Source organism: Epinephelus lanceolatus, chromosome 4 (genome assembly GCF_041903045.1).
Source record: "Epinephelus lanceolatus isolate andai-2023 chromosome 4, ASM4190304v1, whole genome shotgun sequence".
Taxonomy (NCBI): domain Eukaryota; kingdom Metazoa; phylum Chordata; class Actinopteri; order Perciformes; family Serranidae; genus Epinephelus; species Epinephelus lanceolatus.
Genome location: NC_135737.1, coordinates 25,246,972 through 25,272,853, shown reverse-complemented (window position 1 = coordinate 25,272,853; position 25,882 = coordinate 25,246,972). Strand labels below are relative to the sequence as shown.

Sequence of the window (25,882 nt, the reverse complement as noted above, 5' to 3'; positions counted from 1 at the left end):
TAACTGCTGTATTATAGAACACATATCTAACGGCTCAGTGAAACCTTCCTGTGCAATTGCATTATGAATTACACAGAAAGAGGAAGTAGCATCAGATGCAAGGGTCACGGGCAGAAAAAGATTAATGCCTGCAGAGTACTTACATTCAAAGTGCCCTGTGAGAGCTGCTGCTTCTCTGTGAGGATATACAGTATGTGTCAGCGTTTGAATGTTGGGTCGACAGTGTAATGCATCTGTGTGTGTGTGTATAGTTAGTTTGTGGGGGTTTGAAAGCCATGGCCTCTCCTCTCTGTTCCCCATTCACTGCAGCAGTGTGGCATGCTGTTCACTGACCCAGAAATGGACTGCACTCATCAGATCTACAGCTTTGGATGAATCAGCAGAGAGCAGCTATTGTGGAAATGAAGGCCCACTGAACAATGATTTTATGATCTACCTCCTCTGTGTCCTGTGTGTGCTTTGCTCTCTCATTTTCTGCAGAATGTGTTGCAACTAATGCCTTTAAAGTAGGAGCCAATTTGTATGATATAACACCAAGTCAGTTAAACTTCAGGGATACCGATCTGGTCATTTAGAAAGCACAATAGAAAACCTTGTGAATCAGTTTCAGCTGCTTTGGTGCAAATAAAAGTGACAACAGGTGCAATGGAGAGGCAAAAGCAAGACAACCCCCAAAAAGGGAATGGTTTTACATGTGGTGGCCACAGAGAGTTGCTCTCTCCTCATCCTTCCTGACTGATTCTTCTCTAGCTTTGTGTTCTGCTAGTGTCCTTGTCACTACTGGCAGCATGAGGCGGTACCTGCAGCCTAATCAGGTTGCACAGGTAGTCCTGCTGTGTCTCCCAGCACAGTCTCAAGAGCATGGAGGAGACACCAGGAGACCAGCTGTTACACAAGAGGAGCTGGACAGGGCCGTAGAAGGATATCAACTCAGCAGCAGGACCAGTATCTGCTCCTTTGTGTGAGGAGGAACAAGAGGAGCACTGCGAGAGCTCTATAAAATGACCTCCAGCAGGCTACTGATGTGCATGTTTCTGACCAAACTGTCAGAGACAGATTCCATGAGGGTAGCATGAGGGCCTGACATCCTCTAGTGGGACCTGTGCTCACAGCCCAGCACTGTGCAGCTCAATTGGCATTCGCCAGAGAACACTAGAATTGGCAGGTCCGCCATTTGCGCCACGTTCTCGTCACAGATGAGAGCAGGTTCACACTGAGCTCATGTGACAGGTGTGAAAGACTCTGGAGACGGTGTGGTGAACATTATACTGCCTGTAACATCACCCAGCATGACCGGTTTGGCGCTGGGTCAGTGATGGTCTGGGGAGGCATATCCTTGGAGGGTCACACAGACCTCCCTGTTATAGCCAACAGTACCCTGACCCTGTACCCTGTTAGGTACCAGGATGAAATCCTCAGAGGGATTGTCAGACCTGGTGCTGTGGGGCCCTGGGTTCCTCCTGGTGCAGGACAATGCCCGGCCTCATGTTGCCAGAGTGCGTAGGCAGTTCATGGATGACGATGGTATTGATGCTATTGACTGGCCCTCTTGTTTCCCTGACCTAAATCCAATTGAGCAGCTATGGGGCGTTATGTATTTGTGCATCTGACGCTGCCAAGTACCACCACAGACTGTCCTGGAGCTCACTGATGAGAGTGCATATAGGCATGTGGGGGCCATACACAATACTGAGTCACATTATGAGGTGCCATGATTAAATCAACGCAAGGTGGATCAGCCTATGATTTAAATTTTTCCAATTTAATTTTTGGCTTGATGTTTGAGGTGTCAGAATAAAGAGAAATAGAAATCTTTACCACAGTCCCTGTTCCTTGTTACGATTAATAAATTTATGATCACACTCTTCATGCTCACAACCTACAAAGATATACTTACGGTCAGTTACAATATTATACTTAGTTTATTATTACTACTGTATTATTATTATTATTATTGTTATTATATATTAGTGTTGTTATATATTATTATTATTATTATTATTATTATTATTATTATACCTAGTCCCTCAGTTGAGACGCTAAACGCAGGACATTAAAAATAAAACACCTTACGCTCATACATGACGTCATCAACGAGCGACCCGACCCCACATGGCAGGCTGCTGAAGTTTTGACATAACTTGCTAAGGTAGCGTAATTCTGCCGTCTTGACCTTATCGATAATGTCACAGCACTGATATATATTATTTTAATCAACAGACAAACCTCAGCATGTGTATTATCGCAGTCAGACCGTCAGCTGGACAGGAAGTTACGTGTTAGCTTTTAGGCTAACAAGTTAGCAGAGCTGGAGCTTGTTTGGTTTTGTCAGGTTTGACGTTTGCAGTCTGTTGTCGCTCCTCCTGCAGAAACCATTTTATCTTTAAATGTCTGTCATGTTTGCCCGTCTTTTTAGGAAATAGGAGTGTAAACGCTGATGATTTTTTCTCATGTAAACATGAAAACATCCATCATCATTTGTTAGTTAATTATTAGCAGTGGTGGAAGTACCAGTACTGCACTGTGAAAATACTCCACTACAAGTAAAAGTCATGCGTTCAAAACCTGACCTCATGTACGTGTTATCAGCTAAATGTACTCAAAGTATGAAAACTAGAGGTACTCATTGTGCTGTAATGTGTTCCTCTCAGTGTTTACTATCACAGTATGTGTTGGATTAGTGTTGCTGCTGTATTAGTGTGTATGTTGCATTTTAGATGTTGCTGTAGATGTTTACCAGTACTGACAATAACCACAATACTTAATAATTGAATATTTATATCATGTAAATAAAACACATATAATAATACTGTGTAAATAATCCAGCTCCTTTTTAATTTTTTTGTTGCTTCCATTCAGGGGTGTGCCACATCATCTCGTTTAAGATAATACCAGTATAATTTTAATATATGAAAAATTCATGTCATGATACTTGTGATATTTAGACTTGTTGACAAATTGACGTGATACTGTAACCCATGGCAACAACAAGCATGGCTGTACTCTTCTGAACAGTTATGGTTACAGACTCACTGTCCACCTCCCTACACACATATTTTGAGTGTAATTAATTAGCCGGTTAAAAAAAGAGAAAAGACACACGATAATCAAAAGTTATGAATTTGACAAATAGCATCTTATTTTTGATAATACAGGGTGTCTACAGGTCCTTAAAAAGTCTTAAATTCAGTGTTACAACAATAAGGCCTTAAAAGTCATTAAATAGACTTACATTTGAATTTGTAAGGTCTTAACTACTAGAAATATTTGATCTATTTTCCTTTATCGGTTTTTTAATTTCTTTTTGTGAAAGTGAGTGAAGCCTTTCTAAGTAAAAGTCCACATTTCTAATGTGACAAATCTTTAAAAACTATTATACTGTCTGTTACTTCATACTTGCCCTTACCTGTTGGCAAAATGTAGACTGACTGAACTCACTGTAATAACCACATTCTACGTAACACTTACCTCTGCACAAGACCGCATATATATTCTGCTTGCCTGCAATGCTTAAATAAGTAAAACATGATTTTAAAACATGATGACGTCCTGAATTTGGCTAAAAGGTGTCTTGAACGGGTCTTAAAAAGCGTTAAATTGAACTGTGTGATACCTGTAGACACCCTGTTATTATTAGAATACTGTGATCATGAACTCTTTTGGCCATGAGAATCGTGTAGTGAAAATAATATGATATGTCAGCTCTACAACACATAAAGAAACACGTCATCCTTCAGTTCATCACAAACATTCAAAATCAACACATCAGGAGATACATGGTTTTCTCTGGACAGGAAGGGGCTGTAATCTGAAAAGTAACTCAAGTTGTCAGACAAATGTAGTGAAGTAAAAAGTACAGTATTTACCTCTGAGTGGAGCAAAAGGATGCTGTAAAGTTGTATAAAATGGACATACACAAGTACCTCAGCTTTGTACCTAAGTTACATTCCACCACTGATTATTAGATACATCTAGCTAAAACTAATTAGGAGTAATAAACAGCCCTGCAATAAATCTGACCTTCAGGAAGGTTATAATCAGTTAAGTGCTGCAGTCGATGTTTATTTTCATTATTAAGTATTCGGCTAGTTATTTATTGAATAATTGACTTTATTTTTAGTCAGTGAAATACCAGAAAGAGTGGACATTGTTCTGTACAGCACAAATTGACATATTCAGATTTCTGTTTTTGTTCAATCAACTGTCAAAACCCCCCAAATATATTTAGTTTACTTACATAGAAAAAGAGCGGTCAGTGTTATTTAAAAAGCTTTAATGTGTAATGATTAACTCTGGCTTGTAAAACAAACTGCCATTAACTGATTGTCAAATTGCCGGTGGTTAATTTTCTGTTGACCACTGAATTATTAATCTCAGTTTTAAATCAGCATTTGTTGAAACTGTTCTTCGAGAAGTGTTGACTCGAATTTATAGTCAATGTTGAGGCTGCAGTTTAATATTCATATCTTTCTCAGCATGGCCAGGCAGTGGTCTGAGGGCCACTCCACATCCATCCTGTGTGTTGGAGCGTCTCCAGGCCCCGAGGGTTTCCTCGCCTCAGGCTCTGAGGGTGGAGAGGTCACAGTGTGGAGCCAGGAGGGGACCATCATAGGCCATCTCACTCTCCCCGGCAAAGACGACAACACAAGTGTTGTGTTTTCACCTTCTGCTCCGGGCCAGCTGTATGTGTCACACGGAGAAGCGGTGAGTGTACTCGACCCCCGAAACCTGAAGAGTCCCGTGGAGGAGTTTCAGGGTGCAGGGGAGGAGGAGATCAATGCATTGGCGCTAAATGAGACAGGAACAGCCCTGGCAGTGGCAGATGACAGCGGGGCGGTGCGGGTACTGGAGCTTCCTGGGGGAAAAGTGTGCAGGACTCTTCGTAGACACACGAACATCTGCTCCTCGGTGGCGTTTCGGCCTCACAGGCCCAATAACTTGGTGTCTGCTGGCCTCGACATGCAGGTAGGGGAGGGGACCATTTGTGTTACATACTAAGACAACATTTGACTACATTTATTTCCCAATGTTAATTTGTTTCACCTTTCTTGTGGCTTCAGGTGATGCTGTGGGGTCTGCAGAAGACACGCCCTCTTTGGACTGTCAACCTCCAAGATGTAGCAGAGGAAGAGGACGACCATCAGCAGCGTCCCGGTCAGCTTTTCAACCCGCCACTGATCCACTGCGTCTCTGTGGCAAGCTGTGGGAACATTTTGGGTTGTGCAGCAGAGGACGGGCGGGTGCATGTGATGCGGATCGGCAGTGGCTCCAAACTGGAACAGCAGGGAGTGGTCAAGGCCCACAGTCAGGGCGCCTCACAAGCCCACTTTGTTAGTTTCCTCTCCCACCCTCACTGGCTCATCACTGGGGGGAACGACGGCCAGGTCGCTCTGTGGGATCTCAGTAAGCACCCAGTGGTGACTCCTGAGGCAAAGAGCAAAACTGGAGTGACAGCAGCCCCGCGCAGGAAGGTTAAGAGCAAGGCGAGGCGGAAAGAACAACCACAGGATAAAGCAAAGATGACACCGAAGGCTGAAGCAGAGAAAGAAGTGGAGGTGGAGGATGAGGTGGCAGAAAGTGCAGAGAACGTGACGGAGGACAAGTCTGGACCCAAACTGAGCATCAGTCACGGGGACAAGGTGAACTGGTTGTGTCCTGCTGTGCTGAAAGGAGAACCCAGTGTGGTGGTGACAGATCAGAGCTCCAGTATGACAGTCTACCCTTTGTCTCCGATATAGATTCACACACTGAACATGTTCTTTAATTTTTTTTTGGTCTTGTCATCGCAGCACTGCAACTAACGATTACTTTCATTATCGATTAGTCTACTGATTATTTTCACGGTTACTTGTTCATCAATAAGATGTCCCAAAAATGGGAAGAATGCATATCACAATTTCCCAGAGCCCAAAGTGACGTCTTCACATTGTTTCTTTTGTCCGACCAGTAGTCCAAAAATCAAAGACTCTTCATTTACGATCATAAATGACAAAGAAAAGCAGCAAATTTTCACATTTAAGAGGCTGGAATCAGTAAATATTTGACATTTCGCTTAAATAAAATTACCTTGTTAAATTTGGTCAGAGTATTCACTCCTGTGATAGATGGTTAGAATTGGCAGCTTCATTATTTGGACTTCTTTTGACGGTAGGATTTTGCTCTTTTAATAAATTCCAGAAAGCACTGAACAGTGGAAGCGAGATCACAGAAATATGTGTTACTATTTTTCAACAAAGCAAATGTGTAATTGTTTTTCGGGTCTCATAAAACTCCAGATTTACACATTGAATATGGTTCATTTGGGTATTTTGTGCATGTGTGGTCCTATAAAAAAGGCCATCCTTTGAAAATATGTTGCAGTATGTGCATTTTTTTGGACAATAAAAACTACCACATTACAGACTGAGGAAAGCTGCATGTTAAACTGAGTCTGCTGCGCTTTGGAAAAGTAAAAACACATCTCAGTGGAAACCAGGAGCCAAAGAGAGAGAAGACAGACATTTGAAAACAGTGCTGTGACACAGATTACACGACAACACTTCTGACTGGTTTGGGTTTTGTGGTGAGCTTGTTCTCGGAGACATGGTGCCATTTTAAAAAATGTGATCTGGCACTCAGCTATCCTCCATGTCACGGTGTGATGTACAATTAAGATTTCTCTCTGTATGTGTTGATTAAATCATGTTTGCTGCTCATTAATCATAACAGGCTGAAATCAGGTAAGAAAATGTGCTGTTCCTATTAAAGTGGACGTCATCAGCATCACCATCAAGCATCAAAAACTTTATATTGTCAGTTTTTTAAACAAGCCAGACAAACACAAAATCTAAATAAATCCATACATTCATTGCAGATGCACTGAATTCACTGAACACTTTAAAACAAGTAAACTCATTTTTTTGTTTGAAAACAAGCAAGACACTTTTCTATAAGAATATCGGAGAAAAGGCACACGGCCGACAGTCCAAGTTAATTCATGTTCAATTCATGCCCTTCTGTGTTCACAAGGCAGCTTAGAAGTCAAGAGTAGCTGAAACAAGTTTAAAACAAATATGGTGAAAATCTTTGACAGCCTATGATCGCTTTAAGTTGCAGCAACAGCAAATGTTCTTTCTAAACAAGCCAAATAAAGCGCTTTAAGGTGGATGTTCACAGTAAGATTTACACTGGAGAAATCATTTCTCAGCACAGCAGAGCAACCTAACAACTTTCAGTCTTTTTGGTGTTTTTTGATTGGATACATCACAAAAGTTCTTCCACCTTTCATGTAATTACGCTTTACACTGACAGCCAGCACAGATTGGACCAGCTGGTTGCTCCTGGCAAATAAATCCTCCACTGAGATGCCTCATCCCTCCTCTGATTGCTGAGGTGACGGTGGACGTTGATCTGAGGTCTGTGCTTTGAGTCAGACTCCGCACTGAGGATGTTATGTTGCTGATTTTACAGTTTAGCGAAGCTCTTCTCCAGGCTCTCAATGTCTGCATCCCCCTCTTCACCCTTGCTGCCGCGAGCGCTGCACTCCAGGAACTCCACCTTCATTGGCAGCTGGCTGAACTCAAAGTCCTTGCCCTTTTTCCCCAGATAAACACTGCCGCCCACAGAGCCGTCCTGAGAGCTCAGGGCTGCAGAGCGCGTCACGCGCAAGGTGTTTCTATGAGTCAAGAGACAGGGTAGACGTTATATCTCAAATCAAAGGCTCAGGAAGTAGTGTGCGTCCACTACAAATCAAATACAGCAAATATATCTGTTACTTACAGTTCCTTTTCCAGCTGCTGCTGAATCAGTTTAGCTGATTTTGCCATGGTGATATCTGTAAAATACAAAGACCAGTGAATGAGGGTGATCTCTAGGCTGAAGGCTATAAATGTAGAACAGAGGCAGAATGTAGAGAACTGGGTAATTTTCTAAACAAAAAGGGTTGTTGAACCTTGTTTGTTGCATGCCACCAGCAAAGCTGGGGCATTCCTGGAGATCACAGTGTCCGTCAACAACATGTAGAGGAACTCTGCCACGTCTCGCACCTCCTTCTGGAAGATAGCGGCGTCCACTACAAACACAATCGCTCTGAAAAGGCGAAAAGAGAGTGACGGTGAGATAAGGAAGTGTGTCAGTCAGGTCACTGGTGACTTAGCATGTTTTCACACTTGGTCCTTCTCAGCTCTCTAAGCGGACTCAGAGCTGTGACTCAGCATTTTTGTGCATATGTGAACATGCACTGGGACACTTGACAAAACGAACAATACCACATTGGCCTGTAATGCTTGCAAGGACGCATGATGATGAGTAGTTTGTTCCACAGAAGATACTGCACGTCTCCAGATGTTTTCCTCCAAGTTAAGTTAATCTGAAAGCGAGTGACTTCATAACCACACTGCAGTGCCACGTCAAAATAAAAACAGAACTATGTCAATGTATGTTATATATAGGCTATAGTGTGAACAGGAAAAGGACTGAGGCCCGGTCAGAGCTGACATTGAAAAGAAAAGAGAACTGAGTCCTCTTTCAAGTGAACTGACAATGTGAACACAAAAAGAACTGAGTCCCATTTCTGTTGGTCCACTTTAAGAGGACTGAGTTTGCTTAATTTAAAAGGACTAAATGTGAAAACACCCCTAATCTCACTGCTAGACATTCAGTAATGTTATTCAGACAGGTTGTCCTGAGACCTGTACTACGAGGCCAGTTCAACTTACCCAGGATATCTTTTCATTATCTGGCATAACTAACCCTAACACTGGCCCTCTGGATAACAGGTACTACAAAGCTGGTTATCAACTAGTTCAGTCAACTCTGGGTTTTCCCATCCAGCCACAAGCACATTCATGTGAAAGAAGTGGGGGTGTAAATTACAAGTGATACCATCAGCACCATAAATGAAGTAGGCTGCTTCATATGATATGAGATGAGATGGAACCAAAAGTGTCTGTGACTGCGAGACAGTAAAATGTAAATGGTGTGGGATGTTAACCGAAAATGTAGAAACATTGAAAATACTATCCAAAAATTCACAGTCAATTCACTTAAATTACATGTAGGTATCACAAAGCTATGTGGGACATACAGTCAGGTCCATAATTATTTGGACAATGATACAGTTGTCATCATTTTGGCTCTGTACACCACCACAATGGGTTTTAAATGAAACAATGAATACCTGCTTAAAGTGCAGACTCTCAGCTTTCATTTAAGGCTTTTTTCAAAAATGTAGTATGAACCGTGTAGGAATTACAACCATTTCTTCACACAGTCCCCCAACTTTAAGGGCTCATAAGTATTTGGACAAACTAACATAATCATCAATTAAACAGTCAGTTTTAATACTTGGTTGCAAATCCTTTACAGTCAATGACTGCCTGAAGTGTTGGACACATAGGCATCATCAGATGCTGGGTTTCTTCCCTGGTGATGCTCTGCCAGCCCTTTACTATAGCCGTCTGCACTTTCTGCTTGTGTTTAGGGTGTTTTGCCCTCAGTTTTGGCTTCAGCAAGAGAAACGCATGCTCAATTGGATTCAGGTCAGATGATATGACTTGGTCATTGCAGAACATTCCACTTCTTTGCCTTAAAAATGTCTTTGGTTGCTTTTGCAATATGCTTCAGGTCAATGTCCAACTGCACTGTGAAGCATCGTCTAATGAGTTTTGAAGCATTTGGTTGAATCTGAGCAGATAATGGTGCCCCAAACACTTCAGCTTTCATCCTGCTGCTCTTGTAAGCAAGACAAGACTTCACTAGAATAAATACAGAGGGTTTATCACAAGATGCAAACCATTGGTTAGCCTTAAAAATGGAAGGCCAGATTAGAGTTTGTCAAAAACCATCTAAAAAGCCTGTACAGTTGTGGAACAGCATACTATGGACAGATAAAACAAAGATCAACTACCAGAATGATGGGAAGACAAGAGAAGGAAGAAGGGAAGGAACTGCTCATGATCCAACGCACACCACCTCATCAGTGAAGCATGGTGGAGGTACTGTTATGTCATGGCCATGTATGGCTGCCAGTGGAACTGGTTCTCTTGTATTTATTGATGGTGTGACTGCTGACAAGAGCAGCAGGATGAAAGCTGAAGTGTTTAGGGCACCATTATCTGCTCAGATTCAACCAAATGCTTCAAAACTCATTGGACGATGCTTCACAGTGCAGTTGGACAATGACCTGAAGCATACTGCAAAAGCAACCAAAGACATTTTTAAGGCAAAGAAGTGGAATGTTCTGCAATGGCCAAGTCATATCATCTGACCTGAATCCAATTGAGCATGCGTTTCTCTTGCTGAAGCCAAAACTGAGGGCAAAACACCCAAAACACAAGCAGGAAGTGCAGACGGCTACAGTAAAGGGCTGGCAGAGCATCACCAGGGAAGAAACCCAGCATCTGATGATGCCTATGTGTCCAACACTTCAGGCAGTCATTGACTGTAAAGGATTTGCAACCAAGTATTAAAACTGACTGTTTAATTGATGATTATGTTAGTTTGTCCAAATACTTATGAGCCCTTAAAGTTGGGGGACTGTGTGAAGAAATGGTTGTCATTCCTACACAGTTCATACTACATTTTTGAAAAAAGCCTTAAATGAAAGCTGAGAGTCTGCACTTTAAGCAGGTATTCATTGTTTCATTTAAAACCCATTGTGGTGGTGTACAGAGCCAAAATGACGACAACTGTATCATTGTCCAAATAATTATGGACCTGACTGTAAGTATAGGGTATTTTTCCTATTTAGTTGGATGATGATGAAGACGTCACATAAAACACTTTAACACAATGCTAGACTGTTTCTGCTACTGAAGTAAGGGGTGACTGATGATGTCTATTTGACCGAAATGTTGCGTTTACGGGAGACAATTAACAGCGTGCGGCTTATTTTTCTTATAAAATATTTTTTTTTTTTTACTAGTTCTTATCACACAGGTGTTTCATGTTATTTTGAGCCTTGGTGATGTAATCAGAGTAAACTAGCAACACTACCACTGCAGGCTAAACTTAACTTTGCATATGTTAAAGTCCTGCTAAAATCATGTGTTAAGTGTTGTAAAACAATCTCAATTTGTTAGAAGCTCTGTTTTAAAACCAGTGGAAATAGAGCCCTGGAACAATGAAGTGATTTTATTGACCTATAACATCATATAGGCTCCTCTTTATTACTGAGACTCCAGACTTTTGTCTATGATTACTTTTTTCTTCAGTGATCTGTTTGGTCAGAGGTCAGGATGTTGACAGGCTGTGAGCTGATACTCTGAAGTTAATGTGCTCCAGGGCAGGTTAGCTGCTCAGCTTAAGTTACCGCTGTGATTTATCCAGGTAAAAAGAGACCCAGCTTCATAGTATTGAAAACCCAGAGTTAACCCTGATGTGCCTCTGTTCTCACCTGGCTGCAGATTTGAACTTCTCCAGGTACTGAGAGCGCAGACTGTCATGTCCTGGCAAGTCAATCAGAGTCCAGGTGCTGCCCTGTGTACAGCAGGAAGAGGGGACACTTGTAAACCATGCTCATCAAGGACCGGATGTAACCAGATGATAATAAACTGTCCTTAACTTACCCTGTCGTTTTTGGCTTTGTATGGAGCACTGCTGTCAGTGATGGAGGTCTGTGTGCGCTTGAACTTCCCTGATAACAGCTGCCAAAACACAAAGTGCACAGTCAGTTACATAAAGCAGATTAACTCCGCATCATTCTCTCATCAGCTCAGCAGCTGAGCATCATCCTCTGACAGGCAACGTGGCGATGGACACCACGTTTGAGTTGCATCAACTCACTCGGCTGAACAGGAGGGTTTTCCCGGCGTCACACAGTCCGACCAGCAGCACAGCACTGCGGACGGTTTTACTGGAGAGAAAGTACTTCAGAAACACTGGAGAGAGAAAGCAGAGAAGCGGGTCATTAACTTAGTAGTATCCAAAACTCACTGTCCTGTTATCTGCTGACAGAAGATACTCAATAAAGTTGGCTGGCTTTAGTAGGAAATGCTGATAAGCTGCGTAACTGACAGATGCTTGCGTTAGCTTAGCTGTTAGCTTCTTCGCTTGCTAATTCGGCTACTGGCTTTTGACGCACACACTCTTTAAATAGCTGTCCTTTAAGTATTTAATGCCAACGCTGAATGCACTGCTGACAAAACCGCTTTCCAACACTAATAAATTGTAGCTAACCATGCTAAGCTAAGCTAAGCGCTTGGCCTAGCCTGCTAAGCTAACGTTAGCATGCTAACGGTAACTTCCTACCACAGGTGATGATGATAACCGCCAAAGCGACGACAACTCCGATCAGAAAAACGGGGTCCTGGTCTTCCAGTTGTTGTCGTAGAGATTCAATGTAAGGCTCAAATGGGTTTTCTGCCATTTCCACGTCTGCTTTCTCCCCCATGTTGCCACCGGTGCTGTCTGCCTCCATCTGTCCGCTCATGCCAACCTGAGAGTGGGACACGTCTCCTTTTCCCTGCAGCCTGTAGGGAGCCTGGAGGGTCAGCAGAGGGCGCTGCTGGCCTCCTGGTGAAGTTTATTCCCACACTGGTTTCTAAACTGGTGGAGTGCTGGAACCAGGCAGTGGGCCCCCAGTAACACCAGACAAATACCAGTTGGATTTCACCTTTAAATATGGAGGCAAGTATTCTCAAAGAAGTAGATAAATAAATGTCAAGAGTCACAAAAATACTGACTTAGGCCAAGTCAAAAACAGTGGTGGTAAAGTACATTTACACAAGTAGGCTACAGTACCATTTTGAGGTTTACTTTACTTGAGTGTTTCAGTTTTATGCTATTGTACTTTGCTACTTTTCAGAGGGCATTATTCCACTCTTTACTGCGCTACATTTACCTGACAGCTGTTTACAGACTCACATTTTACATACAAAAAAATATGATCACTTATTAAATAGAAGCTGTACTATCCTTTAAAGCAGTGCAAGCAATCATTTCTTGAGATGATCTCCATGGAGGGAGCAGCTTCTAATGTTTCTGAAGTTTATAATGAGGAGCAACCATTGTGGAAGGCCATACTGGATACTAATAGTAAAATACCAACTTTTCCAAGAATCTTGAGACGGACTCTCGTTTAACCTGTAGATCCACAGCTCACAAACACACACATAAACCCTCTGTAATCATTACCCCTTTGTATCTTCTTTTCTTTCTATTTCTTTTCTCACCCAGTTTAAGTTCCCTTGCAGATGTGTGAGTTAAGTATACTACCTTGATGTTTATTTGTCAGGAAATTCAATAAAAGGGTTTGGCACTTAACCAGGGTTCCCCAGAAAAATGGGGGACAGTTTATTTTCACTATTTAATTCATTATAGAAGGGAGCCACAGGTGAGCAAGGACCATAAGAGTGACTATTCCAATCACAGGTTTCACTTTCTCCATCTTTATCATCTTTAACTATGGAATTCTGATCTTAATCATATCTAATAGTCAAAATCTTTTCAGATGGAGGTCTCTGAAACAAAAAACTTCAAATTGGGGTTTGTGACCTTGACACGAAAAAGGTTGAGAACCTCCGGATTAAAGTATTTAAACTGTACTGTACCTGGACCATTCAGTCCAAGAAGTATGTCTGCTTTAATGCTTCAAGTACATTTAGCTGTTATACTTTTGTACTTTGGTTGGAAAATCTTAAATGTAAGACTTTTACTTCTCACAGTCAGACTGCAATCAGAGTATTTGCACAGAGTGGTACTGCTACTTTTGTGCAACTATCAATCATGGAATAGAGTATCTGTATAAATAAAAGGTGCATATAGTATAGGCTACATATATTTTATATGATTTTATTCTTATTCTATCTCATTGGTATTTTGTCATATTTCTGTCCTTATTTATCATGCTACGACTTTTTTTCCTTATCGCTCTTGCTTCTGACTCTTGAGCTGCTCTAAGGTGTGAATTTTGCCAGTATAGGATTGATTAAGTCCTTATCTTATCTTATCTTATCTTATCTCTTTTACTTAAGTAAAATATATGAGTACTTCTTCAAAAAGTAGTCAAAATTGTGACTTAATTAAAAAACTATGAAGTGATAACTTTACCTCCAAAGTCAAAAGAGTGAGGATTACTGTGAAGTAATCAATGATAAAATTGTTTGATTTGGTCAAAATTATGTGAATATTAGTGAGATACATGGTGAAAATTTTGACTTTAATCAAAATTATGATATAGTATCAGTAGTCAAAGTTGTAATCAGATTTACTCTTCTTGGGGAAAAAAGGGCTTCCATATTTAGCACCATGTGTCTTGCTAATTGCCCAAAATGCATCTGTTAACTTAAAGCAAAGCATTAAATGTGCTGCTATTGTGTAATCGTCTAGTCTTTAAACAGCAGGCTGTTGGCAGCAGTCTCAGATGTTAGTTCACTCTCCTAAAGGCAAAGTAGCCTGCTATTATTTGACAAAGTGGTGAACATGAGCAGAGACCACATCAGACTATTGTAAAATCATATGTCATCGTTCATATCTGTCTCTGTTAGCCGCGGCTTATGTAGACTTTAAGTAAATAGGTTTAATGGATCGTCCATTGAGGCATTAATCAGGGTAATAAAGACAATACACATGAAAGTGTGTTAGAGTTCAGTAACTGTGAATCCACTGTTGGTCATCACATTCATATCATGGGACCTATATGAAAACTGAAGGGTGGTGGTTTCTCGATCGGGACCAGATGCGCCTTTACGCACTCTGTCTCCAGCCTCACCCTCAGCGCGCTTTTTACGCACACTGGATATTTGACTCCTCAGCCCTCGGCACGATGTCAAACGTCAGAAAACCGCATTATTCTATAGGAAGAGGCTGTGTGTCATTCATCTTGGGCTCTTGAGAGGGCCAGTTTGTTTCTCGTCGGGAAGGCGAAATGACCAACTCATTCATGGTTACATCGGGGTTTTCTTAGGGTTTCTTTCCCCCGCTCCACTTCAGATACTGTAGATCTGTCAAAGAGGGATTTATAACTTCGGGATTTACTTGAAAAGAATCGTCGGTATCTGCGGATATCTCTGTCAGGGATAAATCAAAACGACACGATGGCTTTGTCGTTCCTGTACGCGCTGTGCATGTGGATAAGTTTAGCTGGTCTCTCACTGGAAACAGGGTTTGTTTATCACTTTCCAGGCATCACTCTGCAGCGACAGCGCATCAAATCGGAACAGAGCGGCAACACTGGATCGCCAGGTACCGGGTCCCGGACACAGCTCAGGTGAGCACACTGGGGATGGCGCCTTTTCTCTGCAGAAGTTGTAGAAATATAATCCTGATTATGTGCCCTCAGCAGAAATGAATTTACTGCAGCTCTGCTAAATGTTCACATGAGTGTTTCAGTATGTTATTTTTTCACATGTTCACATTATTGACATTGATTATTTCTCTCATAAAGTATTAATAAGAGTGAAATCACCTCCATTTGTATTTTAGGAACTGGTGTCAGTATACTGTGACCAGAACAGTGTCCTGTCAGGTGCACAACGGGACAGAAACCACAGTGCAGAGAGTGTTTCAGGGCTGCCGGTGGCCCGGACCCTGCTCCAAAGTCCAGATCAGGTACTTTTAAAGTCCTCACAGCTACCCCCGCCCCGCCTTCAGCCAAGTCTTCTGCTCCCATCAGCTCTTTCAGATGTCTGTGATGCTGATACTGTTTCTGTCATTAACGTGGGGCGTCTTGCATGGTGACAGGGGCGGATTTGATGATTTGGGGGCCCTCAGTAAACACAGGCTTTATTTCTATTAATACAGCATTATAGAAAAACTCTGTTAAAAGTTAAAGTCTTGCATTAAGATTTTTACACAAGCAAGAGAAGTATTATCAACACAATTAACTTAATTTTCAAAGTCTTTTAAAGGTTTCCCTCTGAAATAGAAGAGACGAGATCACTCCTAGTGTAACAAAAAGGCAAAAATGCTCCATGAATACTTGAATATATATGCAAGACTAAAAAACATTGTATCATACAGAGGTAATCTCTCTCAATCACCGCTATAAGTGTGTGGCAATGTATCTCTCTGCAGAGACTCTACCTTTTGCATGCTTTTTCTTATCGACTGTGTTCGGGGTGTTTATGGGCGTATACCCCCACAGCGCCCAAGTGAGGTCGAGGCTTTATAAAAAGGTAGCGACCAGGTGCCAGATCATAGCAGCACACATCCAAGACAGCGCTAACAAGGGTGAATCTTGGGTTAGCTTCTCTCTTCTATCACTTTCACTGGCGAGCATGTACAAACAGTAACCAACCATTTTGCATAGCATAGCTTTAGTATCAGGCAGTTTGATGATGTTTGTGCATTTGTATGTAGTTTCAAATCAGTTAGCGTGTGCTGTTTTCCAGCTACAGGACCCTGGTCAGGCCATCCTTCAAAGTTGCCTACAAGCAGGTGACTGCACTGGAGTGGAGATGCTGCCCAGGCTTTGTGGGAGAGGAGTGTCGTGAAGGTGAGTTTCTTATCTGTGCTTTTTTTTTTCTCTTTCAGATGATGCAACTTTCTCCATCACTGTAGAGGAGGAAGTGGTTTGAGGTTAAGTCTCATAAGGACTGAAATAAAGGCCATGTGTTCTGGACCCATCTGTGTCTTTTTAGCAGCTTTGCCCACATCAGTGCCTCGTTTTATGTTTGATGGCGTGTTGTCGGGTAGCTTGCTAATCATGCTTCTGTGCAGCCCTTTTGATATCACTGTAAAGTTGTTTTGAATGAAGATTGAAAGTCTGTTTTTGATTACTTTTGGGAGCACGGACTGCAGTAAAACAACAGTTGAAAGGGATCCCATGCCCTGCGGTTTTGTACCTTTTCTTTTACGGCCGTGCATTCAGGACACTTCTGTTCCTGGAAGGAGGATCAGAGACACCAACTGTCTCCCTCTGTATGTCTTCTTTCTTTGTGCATGTCTGTTAAGTGCAGACAGCACACAGTCTGTCTCTCTCAATATCATCATAGCTGTTGCAGTCAAAAGCATGTATGAAAAAAGCTCAGAGGAGCATCCAGCAGAGTAGCTTGTAAAGTGGGAGCGAGTGTAGGTCTCATGATGGGCAGCGCTGCCTCAGGATACCGCAGACCGCAGGCTCGGGGCCCAGTAAAGACCAAAATTTTCACCCAGGGGCGAGACACCACAGTCAGCCTTAAGAAACAGACTGTGAGGGTGGATGGAGGTCCAATGTGGGCTGCCTTTACTCCTCTGTTTATACATGTGTGAGTACATTTATGTGTCCAGTGCTCACGACACTGACTAACACATTTTCTTATGTTGTATTATAAACATTGTAGATGCCTGTAAAATGGTGCTTCAGGCTTCGCTGGCTCAGAGTTATTTTAAATGCAGAGTTTTCTATTAAAACCATTTAGTACATTCGGCAACTTTAACAGTTCTTTGGGGTTGGGCAATGCAGCAATGCCTGTGTCACTGAAAAACACTGGCATGATCGGTCCACACATGTCCAAGATTAACAGTTACCTCAATGACTAAGTTTTGCTTATTTGTCATAATTACCGCACCTTGTTCCATTTTGCAGAAATTATTCATTGTTGCACTTGGAGGGCCAAGATTTACCACGAGTTAAGAAAACACACATTATTACTAATGGAATAAACACAGACATTATTACAAAGCCTTTGGAAACCATTATTTGGATTTGCCGTGGATATTATTCCACACAAAGATTAACACATAGCTACATCCGCTGAGTCGGTACTGCCAGAGATTATGGTTCACTTGAGACCAAAGTGGTTGCAGGAGTGTGAATAAGTAATCTGGCTGTTTATTTAACGTTTGCTGAAATGTATTTGCAAGTTCTAATGGCTACAGAGTGGGAGGAAAATTGCCTCCATATGGAGAGACAGAAGGCCACAGTCAAGTCAGCGGGGAGACCTGAAAGACAGAGGCTGATGTCACTGACAGTCTGCTTCACACCGGGGAGAGAAGGAGAGGACACTGAGGGGAGAAAGTTAGGACCAGTGCACAAGAAACAACAAGGTGTTAGAATTGGCAGTGCAGAAACAGCTGTGTAGCAGGAGAAGAAGAAGAAGAGAAGAGAGAAGTGAAGTGTAATGAGGAGGGTTTCTGTCCCACAGGGCTCCAGCTGCTACAAGCTGCCCAGACGGCAGCGAAGCAGAGAGCCGGTTCTGTGGGAAAGTGGCCCCACTGAGATTAATGAGCATGACACTCCTCCACGAGGCCTTTGTAACATACGTGACCGCGCCAGGATCAGGCTACAGCTCCGAAACAAAGACTGGTTCTCCTCATGTAGATTAACAGAAGTAGGTGAATTCATATGCAGTATAAATGTATGTCAGGACTACCTTGGAAATAATAGTTGATAACACCACTGGAGAGCATTTTAAAGTTATACAACAAACGTTTCTGTTGGCACTCCAAAGAAAGCTTTGTATTAAATGGTTCAACAAACTTACAGGCTGATCATTCTCACTATATTTCACCTTCATGGCTCAGATTCCTGGAGCTGTTACATGTTTCTGTTTGATATCAACTGTTATTGTTGACTGGTTATTGGAAGGGAAGACATGACAATGGCGAAAATAAGTCATGCATCACAACTTCTCGAGTCTTTTGAGCATTTTACAGGAAAGAGCTTTTCTAAGAATCAACGAAAATAAACTCATTTGCCTTTTTGTTAAGAGTTAGATGAGGATATTAGTTCCACTTTCAAGCTTTGCTAAATGTGAAGCTACATCCAGGAGCTTAGCTTCGCATAGAGACCTCACAGAAATAACTAGTCCTGGTGAAGAAACAGCGTGGCACATAAAGCAACACGTTCTCACTCCGACCTCGTCACATATTGACATGTGGTCATGGAAATTCCACGTCCACATACAATGTGCAAGGTATCCTGAGTGCATTGGTTGTTGACGTTCTGGGACAAGTTCTGCCTGTTACAGACATTGTCTTCTCTCAAAATACACTCCATTTTCACAGGAAATTTGACATTTTAATACAGTCTCTTTCAAAATAAATGCACTATGTTGGTACAATAACCCGACTTGACGTTTTTTTTCCTTCAACAACAAAAGCGCGTGGTTAGGTTTAGGAAAAAAGAACATGGTTCAGCTTTAGAATCTTACGGGACGCGAACAATGCTCTCTCTGGTGAAAGTCGGTATTTGTTGGACCCATCTACCACCTCACCTGCCTGTCCCAGACTTTCACCACCTTAATGTTCATCCTTATCCCCCTGACTCCGCGGGGCACCGTTAAACTATAACAGCAACCAGCCGTGTATCATTGCCAACATTAAAGGATGCCTTTTTTCACTTGTTCCCGAGGCCGCAAGTCACTGCCCAAGTGCTGGATTTTGACGACTTCGGAGTGAGATTGGGCTCCATAAATTACCCATAAAACCATAACCTGGCAGTTTCACACTTCAGTTTTGTTTGGAATTACACAAACAGGATGTAACTTGATTGTAGGCAGATTTTGTTACCTTCGTTTTGACCCAGGCTAGCTGTTTCCCCTTGTTTCCAGTCTTTATGCTAAGCTAGGCTAATTGGCTGTAGTTTCACATTTACTACAAAAGCATGAAAGCAAACAAGAGTATTTCCCAACATGTTAAATGCTTCCTTTTAATTGTGGATCTTTTTGTTGTGAGTTTGTGCATTTATCCTTTATGTCTTCATGTCACTCAGCCAACACTGAACATGCAACTCTGTGTGGCTGCAAACTGCTGCGATGGGGGCTCTGAGCCAGCTGTTTTATCAGAGCGAGAGAGGACAGCCTTAACCAATGAAGATGACATCACCTCTGGCTTTAGTTTGATGGGGTTCTGGCTCCACTTCAGAGGCCCCTGAGGCCCTCAGAGATGTAGAGACAGGGCACACGAAGACGGCTGGAGTCCAAGTTAAGTCCGTGTAAGCTGAGGAGATGCTTGTTTCTCTCACCTCCTCACACGCGCTTGTTGTTTTCATCGAAGAAATGAATCATCCTGAAATATTTTCTGTCACACTCTAATATCTTGTTCTTGTGTTACCACCCCTCGGAAAATAGACATTTATGAGGGTGACTTGGGGCACAAAATGTTTTTTTTATTTAGTCTGCTGCAGTCTGAGAGGTGCAGTGCCCAATATAGAGGCCAAATCTGCACTGATGTCAGTGCACATTATCAGTATGTAAGATTTAGGATTCATATTTCTTACCTCTTACCCTTCACATCAGTCCAAATGGAGGCTTCATGTGCAGTTCTATCAATGCATAGAATCGATTAGTGTAGATTTCTAAGGGGATGCAGGATACACAAAAGGATCACACACACACCCCCAATACAGACATGAAAGTAGCAGAGGACCTTTATTTTGATTAAAGACATTTCCACCACAAATTGATGCAGAGAAGGGCACAAATCGTTGCACAAAAATTCACCAGACTGCAGGAAATTAGCTGTTTGACAGTCAAATTTCCATGGTTGATTGACAGAAAAATAATCAGTCTGACAATCAGTTAATCATTCAAGAAATTTTTCAAGCAGAAAGTGCTGCCTTCCTCTTGTTTCTCAGCTGAGAGGATTTTCTGCTTTGCTTTCCCCTATGTGATACTAAACTGAATATATTTGCATATTTGGACTGAACAAGCATTTTCAATACATTGTGCTCAAGGAAATTAAGAAATTTGCAATGGACACCTGTCACTATATTTTACACTAAGCAATTAGCCAACAAAATGTTTGACATTTAACATGTAAATGTGCACAAATTTAAAACAGATGCTGTTGTTAATGCTGGTTATTAATCACTTATTTAATGTGCTTCAGCAACTATTTGCACAGTGGCTTTTGACTTTAATTTTAAGTCCTTTAGTGGGTTTTCTGCCTCTTGTTTTGCCCCCTGTTATAACCTTCTAACACTCTGACATATTATGGAGCTCGTGGCCGAGCCTCTAAGGCCGAGCTGGTCTCAAAGCCTGAATTTTTCTGTGTTTGCTAATGGAAAGTGGGTGTTTTCAGAATACATTTCGTTGACACCCTGACCCGTCAATATTTTTGACAGTCTGGTTTGTGCTGGCTGTGTACAGTGCATCTCAAGATTTACATTTTGCTTTCAGCAGAGCTGTGCTAACACATGACGGCATGGAACACATTTGGGAGAAATGTGTTCGTAATTTCCCCGCTGTTGGCCCCTGCCCCCACCTCCCCACTCCATCACAGCAGCACCCCCCAGCACCCATTTGCACACATGATCATATTAACAGTAGGGATTGTGTGTGAGGGAGCCTCATCTAAGAAGAATAAGAGCTGGGACCTCCCCTGATGAAAGCGGTAACCTTTGATCTCATGCAAATGCTCAGGAGAAGAGGTTTAACAAAGTTTAACGCAGGGTGAGACAGCACAGGAGTTTATTTAGAGAAGTTAACGATTAATTTTATTAAAGAAGTGAAAAGGTGGCTGGAAGATTAGGATGTCAAAATGTGCTAATCTGTTAATGTTACAGCTGTGAAGCTGCTAAAGTCACTGTTTCCCCTCTGCAGCTGTATGAGGAGGAAGTGTGTTGAAACCCATCGTTAGAGGGATTATCTAGAACACCAGCTATATTATATCCTTCAGAAATACCTTTTGAATTCTTCCACTTTTCCATTTTATCATCTGCTCTCATCCCCCTGCAGGCCTTTGCTCTTTTGCCCTTGCCTTGCCACTGCTTTTCCTTGCCACCGCCGGGCTCTTTATCTTTTATACTCTCCTGCTTTCCACTTATCTAACTTCCTGTGGCCTTTAGATCTGCTGCTCTCCTCTCCTTGGAGTAAAGTGATAAAACAGAACCATATCCCACATGTGTTCCTCCAGCCTGCACCCTCTGCAGAGTGAGGATATGACTGATGTCTCTGTTGCGTCCCTGGTTGTGCTCATATATAGGTCAAACGGTGCCCTCTGACCTGCTAGGAGCTATGGGATAGCTCAGCTGTTCCTGGTCCTGGTCTGATCTGTCTGATGGATGACGCTCTGTGCGTGCTCCTTCTGTGCTTTTTCATTTCTGTCATCAGCTTATCGTTGGGTCTTCCTGCCTCCATTTGTCCCTCTGTCTGTCTGTCTGCAACTCCACACATCTGTTTAAGCTGAGTTGAGCAGGTAAAGTTCCCAAGTTCCTAAAAAGGTTCCTGGAAATGATTGGGAGGTCGATAAGAGCCACATGTGTCCATGAAGGTTGGTGTCAGCTGAAGGTTCTTGCTGTCAGGCAGTCCATTCTCCAGAAGAAAATGTTGGCACTGTACGTTTCTGCAAACCACAGATACATAAGTGACACAGTTCTGATTACATGTATATGAGCTGATGCTGTCATCTGGAGGTGGAAGGGAGGTTGAAGGCCATTATACCTCGGTGAAATGGCCATCAAGCTGCTGACCACTGTCTGCGACCAACAAACAAAAAAACTGGGTGTTTTGCAGTGACATATCGGGGCATTTTCCAGCTGTGGTTGTGGCGCCAAATTTGGGTATTTTAAGCCAAAGCACAATCTGTTCCAAACCAAAACCAAGTGGTTTTGTGCCTAAAAATAACCACGTTATCCACAGCATTGTTGAAGCATAATTAAATGTTAAGTTTGAACATATCTTCTATTTTTTTAAATACAAATGTTACATATCCATGGTTTGCAGAAACATATCCATGGTTGGCAGAAACATACAGTGCCAACATTTATTCTGGCAATTGGGTTGCAGTAGTCAAGACAGGCCAGGAACCTGTCAATGTGTAAGGGTGTGTATATCTACCTGCGTGCCGCCTTCAAGCCCCACTAGGAATTTCCCACTCACTTTTGTTATTTTTACTGAGAAACAAACCCCTATTGTTTGTGCTGGTTTCTCTGATCAACACATGTACTACACTGACGGCTCTGTACCTGTAAGCACAGTGAGGCTTTTAGCAAAATGCTAACATAAGCATGCTAGCTCTCAGTGACAGTGTTAACATGAAGGATAATGCTTACCATGTTTGATGAGCACTGTGGTAAACTAAATTAACTTAACATATAAGCATGTTTAACTTTTTTTACATACACACCAAACTGATATCAAAGAACGAGTTGTGACAAAGGCTGCGTCGCCTCATGTCACCTGTCTCTCAGCCAAAAAGTTCCCCTTGAGCACATAGCAATGACTACAACCAACAGCCAGCTACCACATACGCTGTCTGCATGAGAGGAAATAACTCTCCACACCAGCAGGTGGCAGTAGTCTGTATTTGTCATTCAAAAAGGGAAACCAGAAAACCGACAGGACAGATTCAAGATGCCAGTCAGCCAGTTAGCACATTTACAACACAACCAGATGTTGAACGAACAAACTATAATTACTGTGTGCTAGCCAACAATAACGAAAACAATTCTGCAATGTTTCTGCCGAATAATATAATGAGTTTGTTTCAGTCTCACACCCTCTTGACTTCAGTTGTTTGTTTGCTATACACGCTTCCGTTTCTCTTCTGATGTGCTGAGCTTAACAGCCAACCAGAGTGATTTCATTCATAGATGGGCTCCGCCAGGTCCAACGCCATTTCAATGTGTTGAATCAGCCGAATGAATAGAGCTGGCAAGCGCCAACCAATGTCCATGGTTTGGGACACACTGCAAAAACTAGGGCAATAGACCCCCAAAGATGGCCCGACACTGACCAACAGCAGACTGACAACTTGGTGTGTCAGGGCCCTTAGCGCTCAACACAAAGTACAGATGAGGCTAATGGGAATGTCATTAGTGTTTCAGTTGTTGGAAAACCAAAAATATTTTGACAAGATGATGCCCCTAGAGGAAAAATTTATGAATCACCAAAGTGAATAAAATTAGTCTTCAGGGGTAAATTAATGTCTGTGCCAAATTTCATGACAATCCATCCGATAGCTGTCGAGATATTTCTTTCTGAATCAATGAACCTATTGAATGAATAGCAGTGCCGCCCATGAAACCCTAAACACTAAACATCTACACTCAAGCTTACATCAGAACATCTGTCTTCATAGTTTCTACTTTCTTGCACGGCTCACATGCTCCAGCCTCCAAAATCAGAGATCTCTGCTTTTCTAGCCTTGTGTGTTCTCATGTCATACTTAGAATATTTCTGATATGACTAGCAAGCAAGTCATATTCAGCTGCTCTTCATCTTTTTGTTTAATGTGTCTCCACCTCTTTCATTCTCTCAGTTTCATCAGACATTGCTACATCCTCAAAAATGTTGCCCCTGTTTCACTTAAATCACACGCCATCATCTCATAGCACGACGATGACTTTATGTCTGTGCACCAGCAGGGTCGTCCATCTCTAACTGTGACTGATGTGTAGCTAGTGTTTCAACACTGGACGGCGCAGCGTGATGGGACGAGTGGATGCATTCTGGAGGAAATGATTGAGAAATTAGTGTCTCCTCAGACTGGAAGAGATTCAGCTTCATTGTTTCATGAGTGTGCCTGTCATGTAGCAGCATTTGAGGGGAGGAATGTGAGATATTAGCACCTCATTGGGGTTCTCAAGTCCATTATTTAGTCGTTGACCGTGCTTTGTTCTGCATGAAATAATGGCACCATGCATCAAAGTTAATGGGAAATTCCATTAATTGTTAGGTATTTCTTACTTGCAAAATGTTGCAACACTTCAGTTTAAAGAAATGCTGTGTGGCCTGTCAGCTGGCATCATGCTGAAGAATGCTAAATGGTTCCTCTGTGGAGAACTAGACATATTGGTTTTCAAAAAAAAAAAGCTGCGTTCACCATCCTCCACCAGCCACCGCGGTCAAAGTGGGTGTGTGATTTAGTGAGTGAGAGGGTTTGTGACAGTAGGAGTGTGTGTGTGTGTGTGTGTGTGCATGTGTGGGTGTGTGGGTGTGTGTTCTGTGCCAGTTGTTCTCCATGCCAGCAATAGCTGACCACTTGCTGGCTGGGGCCGACACACAACAGGCTCCTGGGACACAGCCAGCTCTCGGAGGCCGACTGTGGTCTGCACAAACAGACATGAACACACACACACACACACACACACACAAACACAGCTTACAGACTGGGCACAAATTTGTCTGTGTATCCTGGGGATGTGTCAGCGACTCCTAAGATGGCCCAAGAAGATGTTTCAATACATCATCCTTCCGTCCTGCTCATAAATACAGACAGAGCGAGCATTTAGTGGCAGTGAAAATGACTGTCCCCAGCTGTGTGCGTCATGGTTTGTTTTGTGGTTGTCTGTGTGTGTGGTTGTCTGTGTGTGTGTGTGTGTGTGTGTGTGTGTGTGTGTGTGTGTGCGTGCGTATTAAAACTGAGAGAACTTTCGAGTGATTTCTTTGATCTATATCCAGGTCTGATGTAGGAAATGTCTCAACAGACGATGCCCGCAGTCTTTCTTACCCTCTTGCCAAAATATCCTGTGCTGTCTTGTCCTGTAGATCTCACAATAATGGAAGGCATGACTCATCAAACAAGTAGTTGTTTTTGTAGTTTGTTAAGTTTGCTTGCTTCCTCTGATGTTTAAAATAAGATTTATCTTCCAAGAGTTTTTAATCTTGTTTACACTCTCATGCTTCGCCTGAAAGTCTGCTCCAGCCTCTCCATTTTCATCGCCAGACTTAACACTTGGGCTTATCACATAAGACTAATGCCAGCTTTCCTTCCCTATCACGTTATTTATGAACATCTAATCCTTCTGCATGGTGCATTACCCAGCAATACGATATTTTGGTTAATTGCATTTTATGTGATTAAAGTGTCTGTGGTCATTTAAAATAATTCTCACATGTCTTGTAACACTGCATTTTCTATAGAGACAGAGCATATGTAATCCTGCCCTCACGAGATGGGAAAACAATTTATTGCTCTCTGCTGACTTTGTACTGAGTAAAGGTGCCTCCTTGTCACTTACATCTGCTAGTAAACAACAAAAACATGCCTAAAAGCTTCTGTGTGGTCAGCCCTGTCTCCCAGCAATTAAGTTTGAAAC

General features: G+C 42.3%; 3 protein-coding genes across 3 annotated transcripts in view; 2 read left to right on the top strand and 1 right to left on the bottom strand.

Annotated features, from left to right (window-relative positions):
* The first annotated feature begins 2,081 nt into the window (after positions 1-2,081).
* Positions 2,082-6,404, top strand: wdr53 (WD repeat domain 53). The gene is made up of 3 exons (XM_033631831.2): positions 2,082-2,149; positions 4,476-4,965; positions 5,061-6,404. The coding sequence occupies exons 2-3, from the start codon at positions 4,477-4,479 to the stop codon at positions 5,736-5,738; spliced, it is 1,167 nt and encodes a 388-aa protein (XP_033487722.2). The 5' UTR covers positions 2,082-2,149; position 4,476; the 3' UTR covers positions 5,739-6,404.
* A 364-nt stretch (positions 6,405-6,768) lies between these two features.
* Positions 6,769-12,457, bottom strand: srprb (SRP receptor subunit beta). The gene is made up of 7 exons (XM_033631833.2): positions 12,229-12,457; positions 11,764-11,858; positions 11,547-11,624; positions 11,375-11,457; positions 7,931-8,067; positions 7,759-7,813; positions 6,769-7,654 (listed from the first exon to the last, which is right to left on the bottom strand). The coding sequence occupies exons 1-7, from the start codon at positions 12,407-12,409 to the stop codon at positions 7,444-7,446; spliced, it is 840 nt and encodes a 279-aa protein (XP_033487724.1). The 5' UTR covers positions 12,410-12,457; the 3' UTR covers positions 6,769-7,443.
* Positions 12,458-14,677: 2,220 nt separating this feature from the next.
* The window catches only part of col26a1 (collagen, type XXVI, alpha 1), a 34,861-nt gene continuing 23,656 nt past the window's right edge, over positions 14,678-25,882 (top strand). Inside the window, exons 1-3 of the mRNA XM_033630764.2 lie at positions 14,678-15,187; positions 15,403-15,528; positions 16,311-16,414. Of these exons, the coding sequence (XP_033486655.2) occupies positions 15,015-15,187; positions 15,403-15,528; positions 16,311-16,414 (403 nt within the window). The 5' untranslated portion in view covers positions 14,678-15,014. The remainder of the gene's footprint in view (positions 15,188-15,402; positions 15,529-16,310; positions 16,415-25,882) is intronic.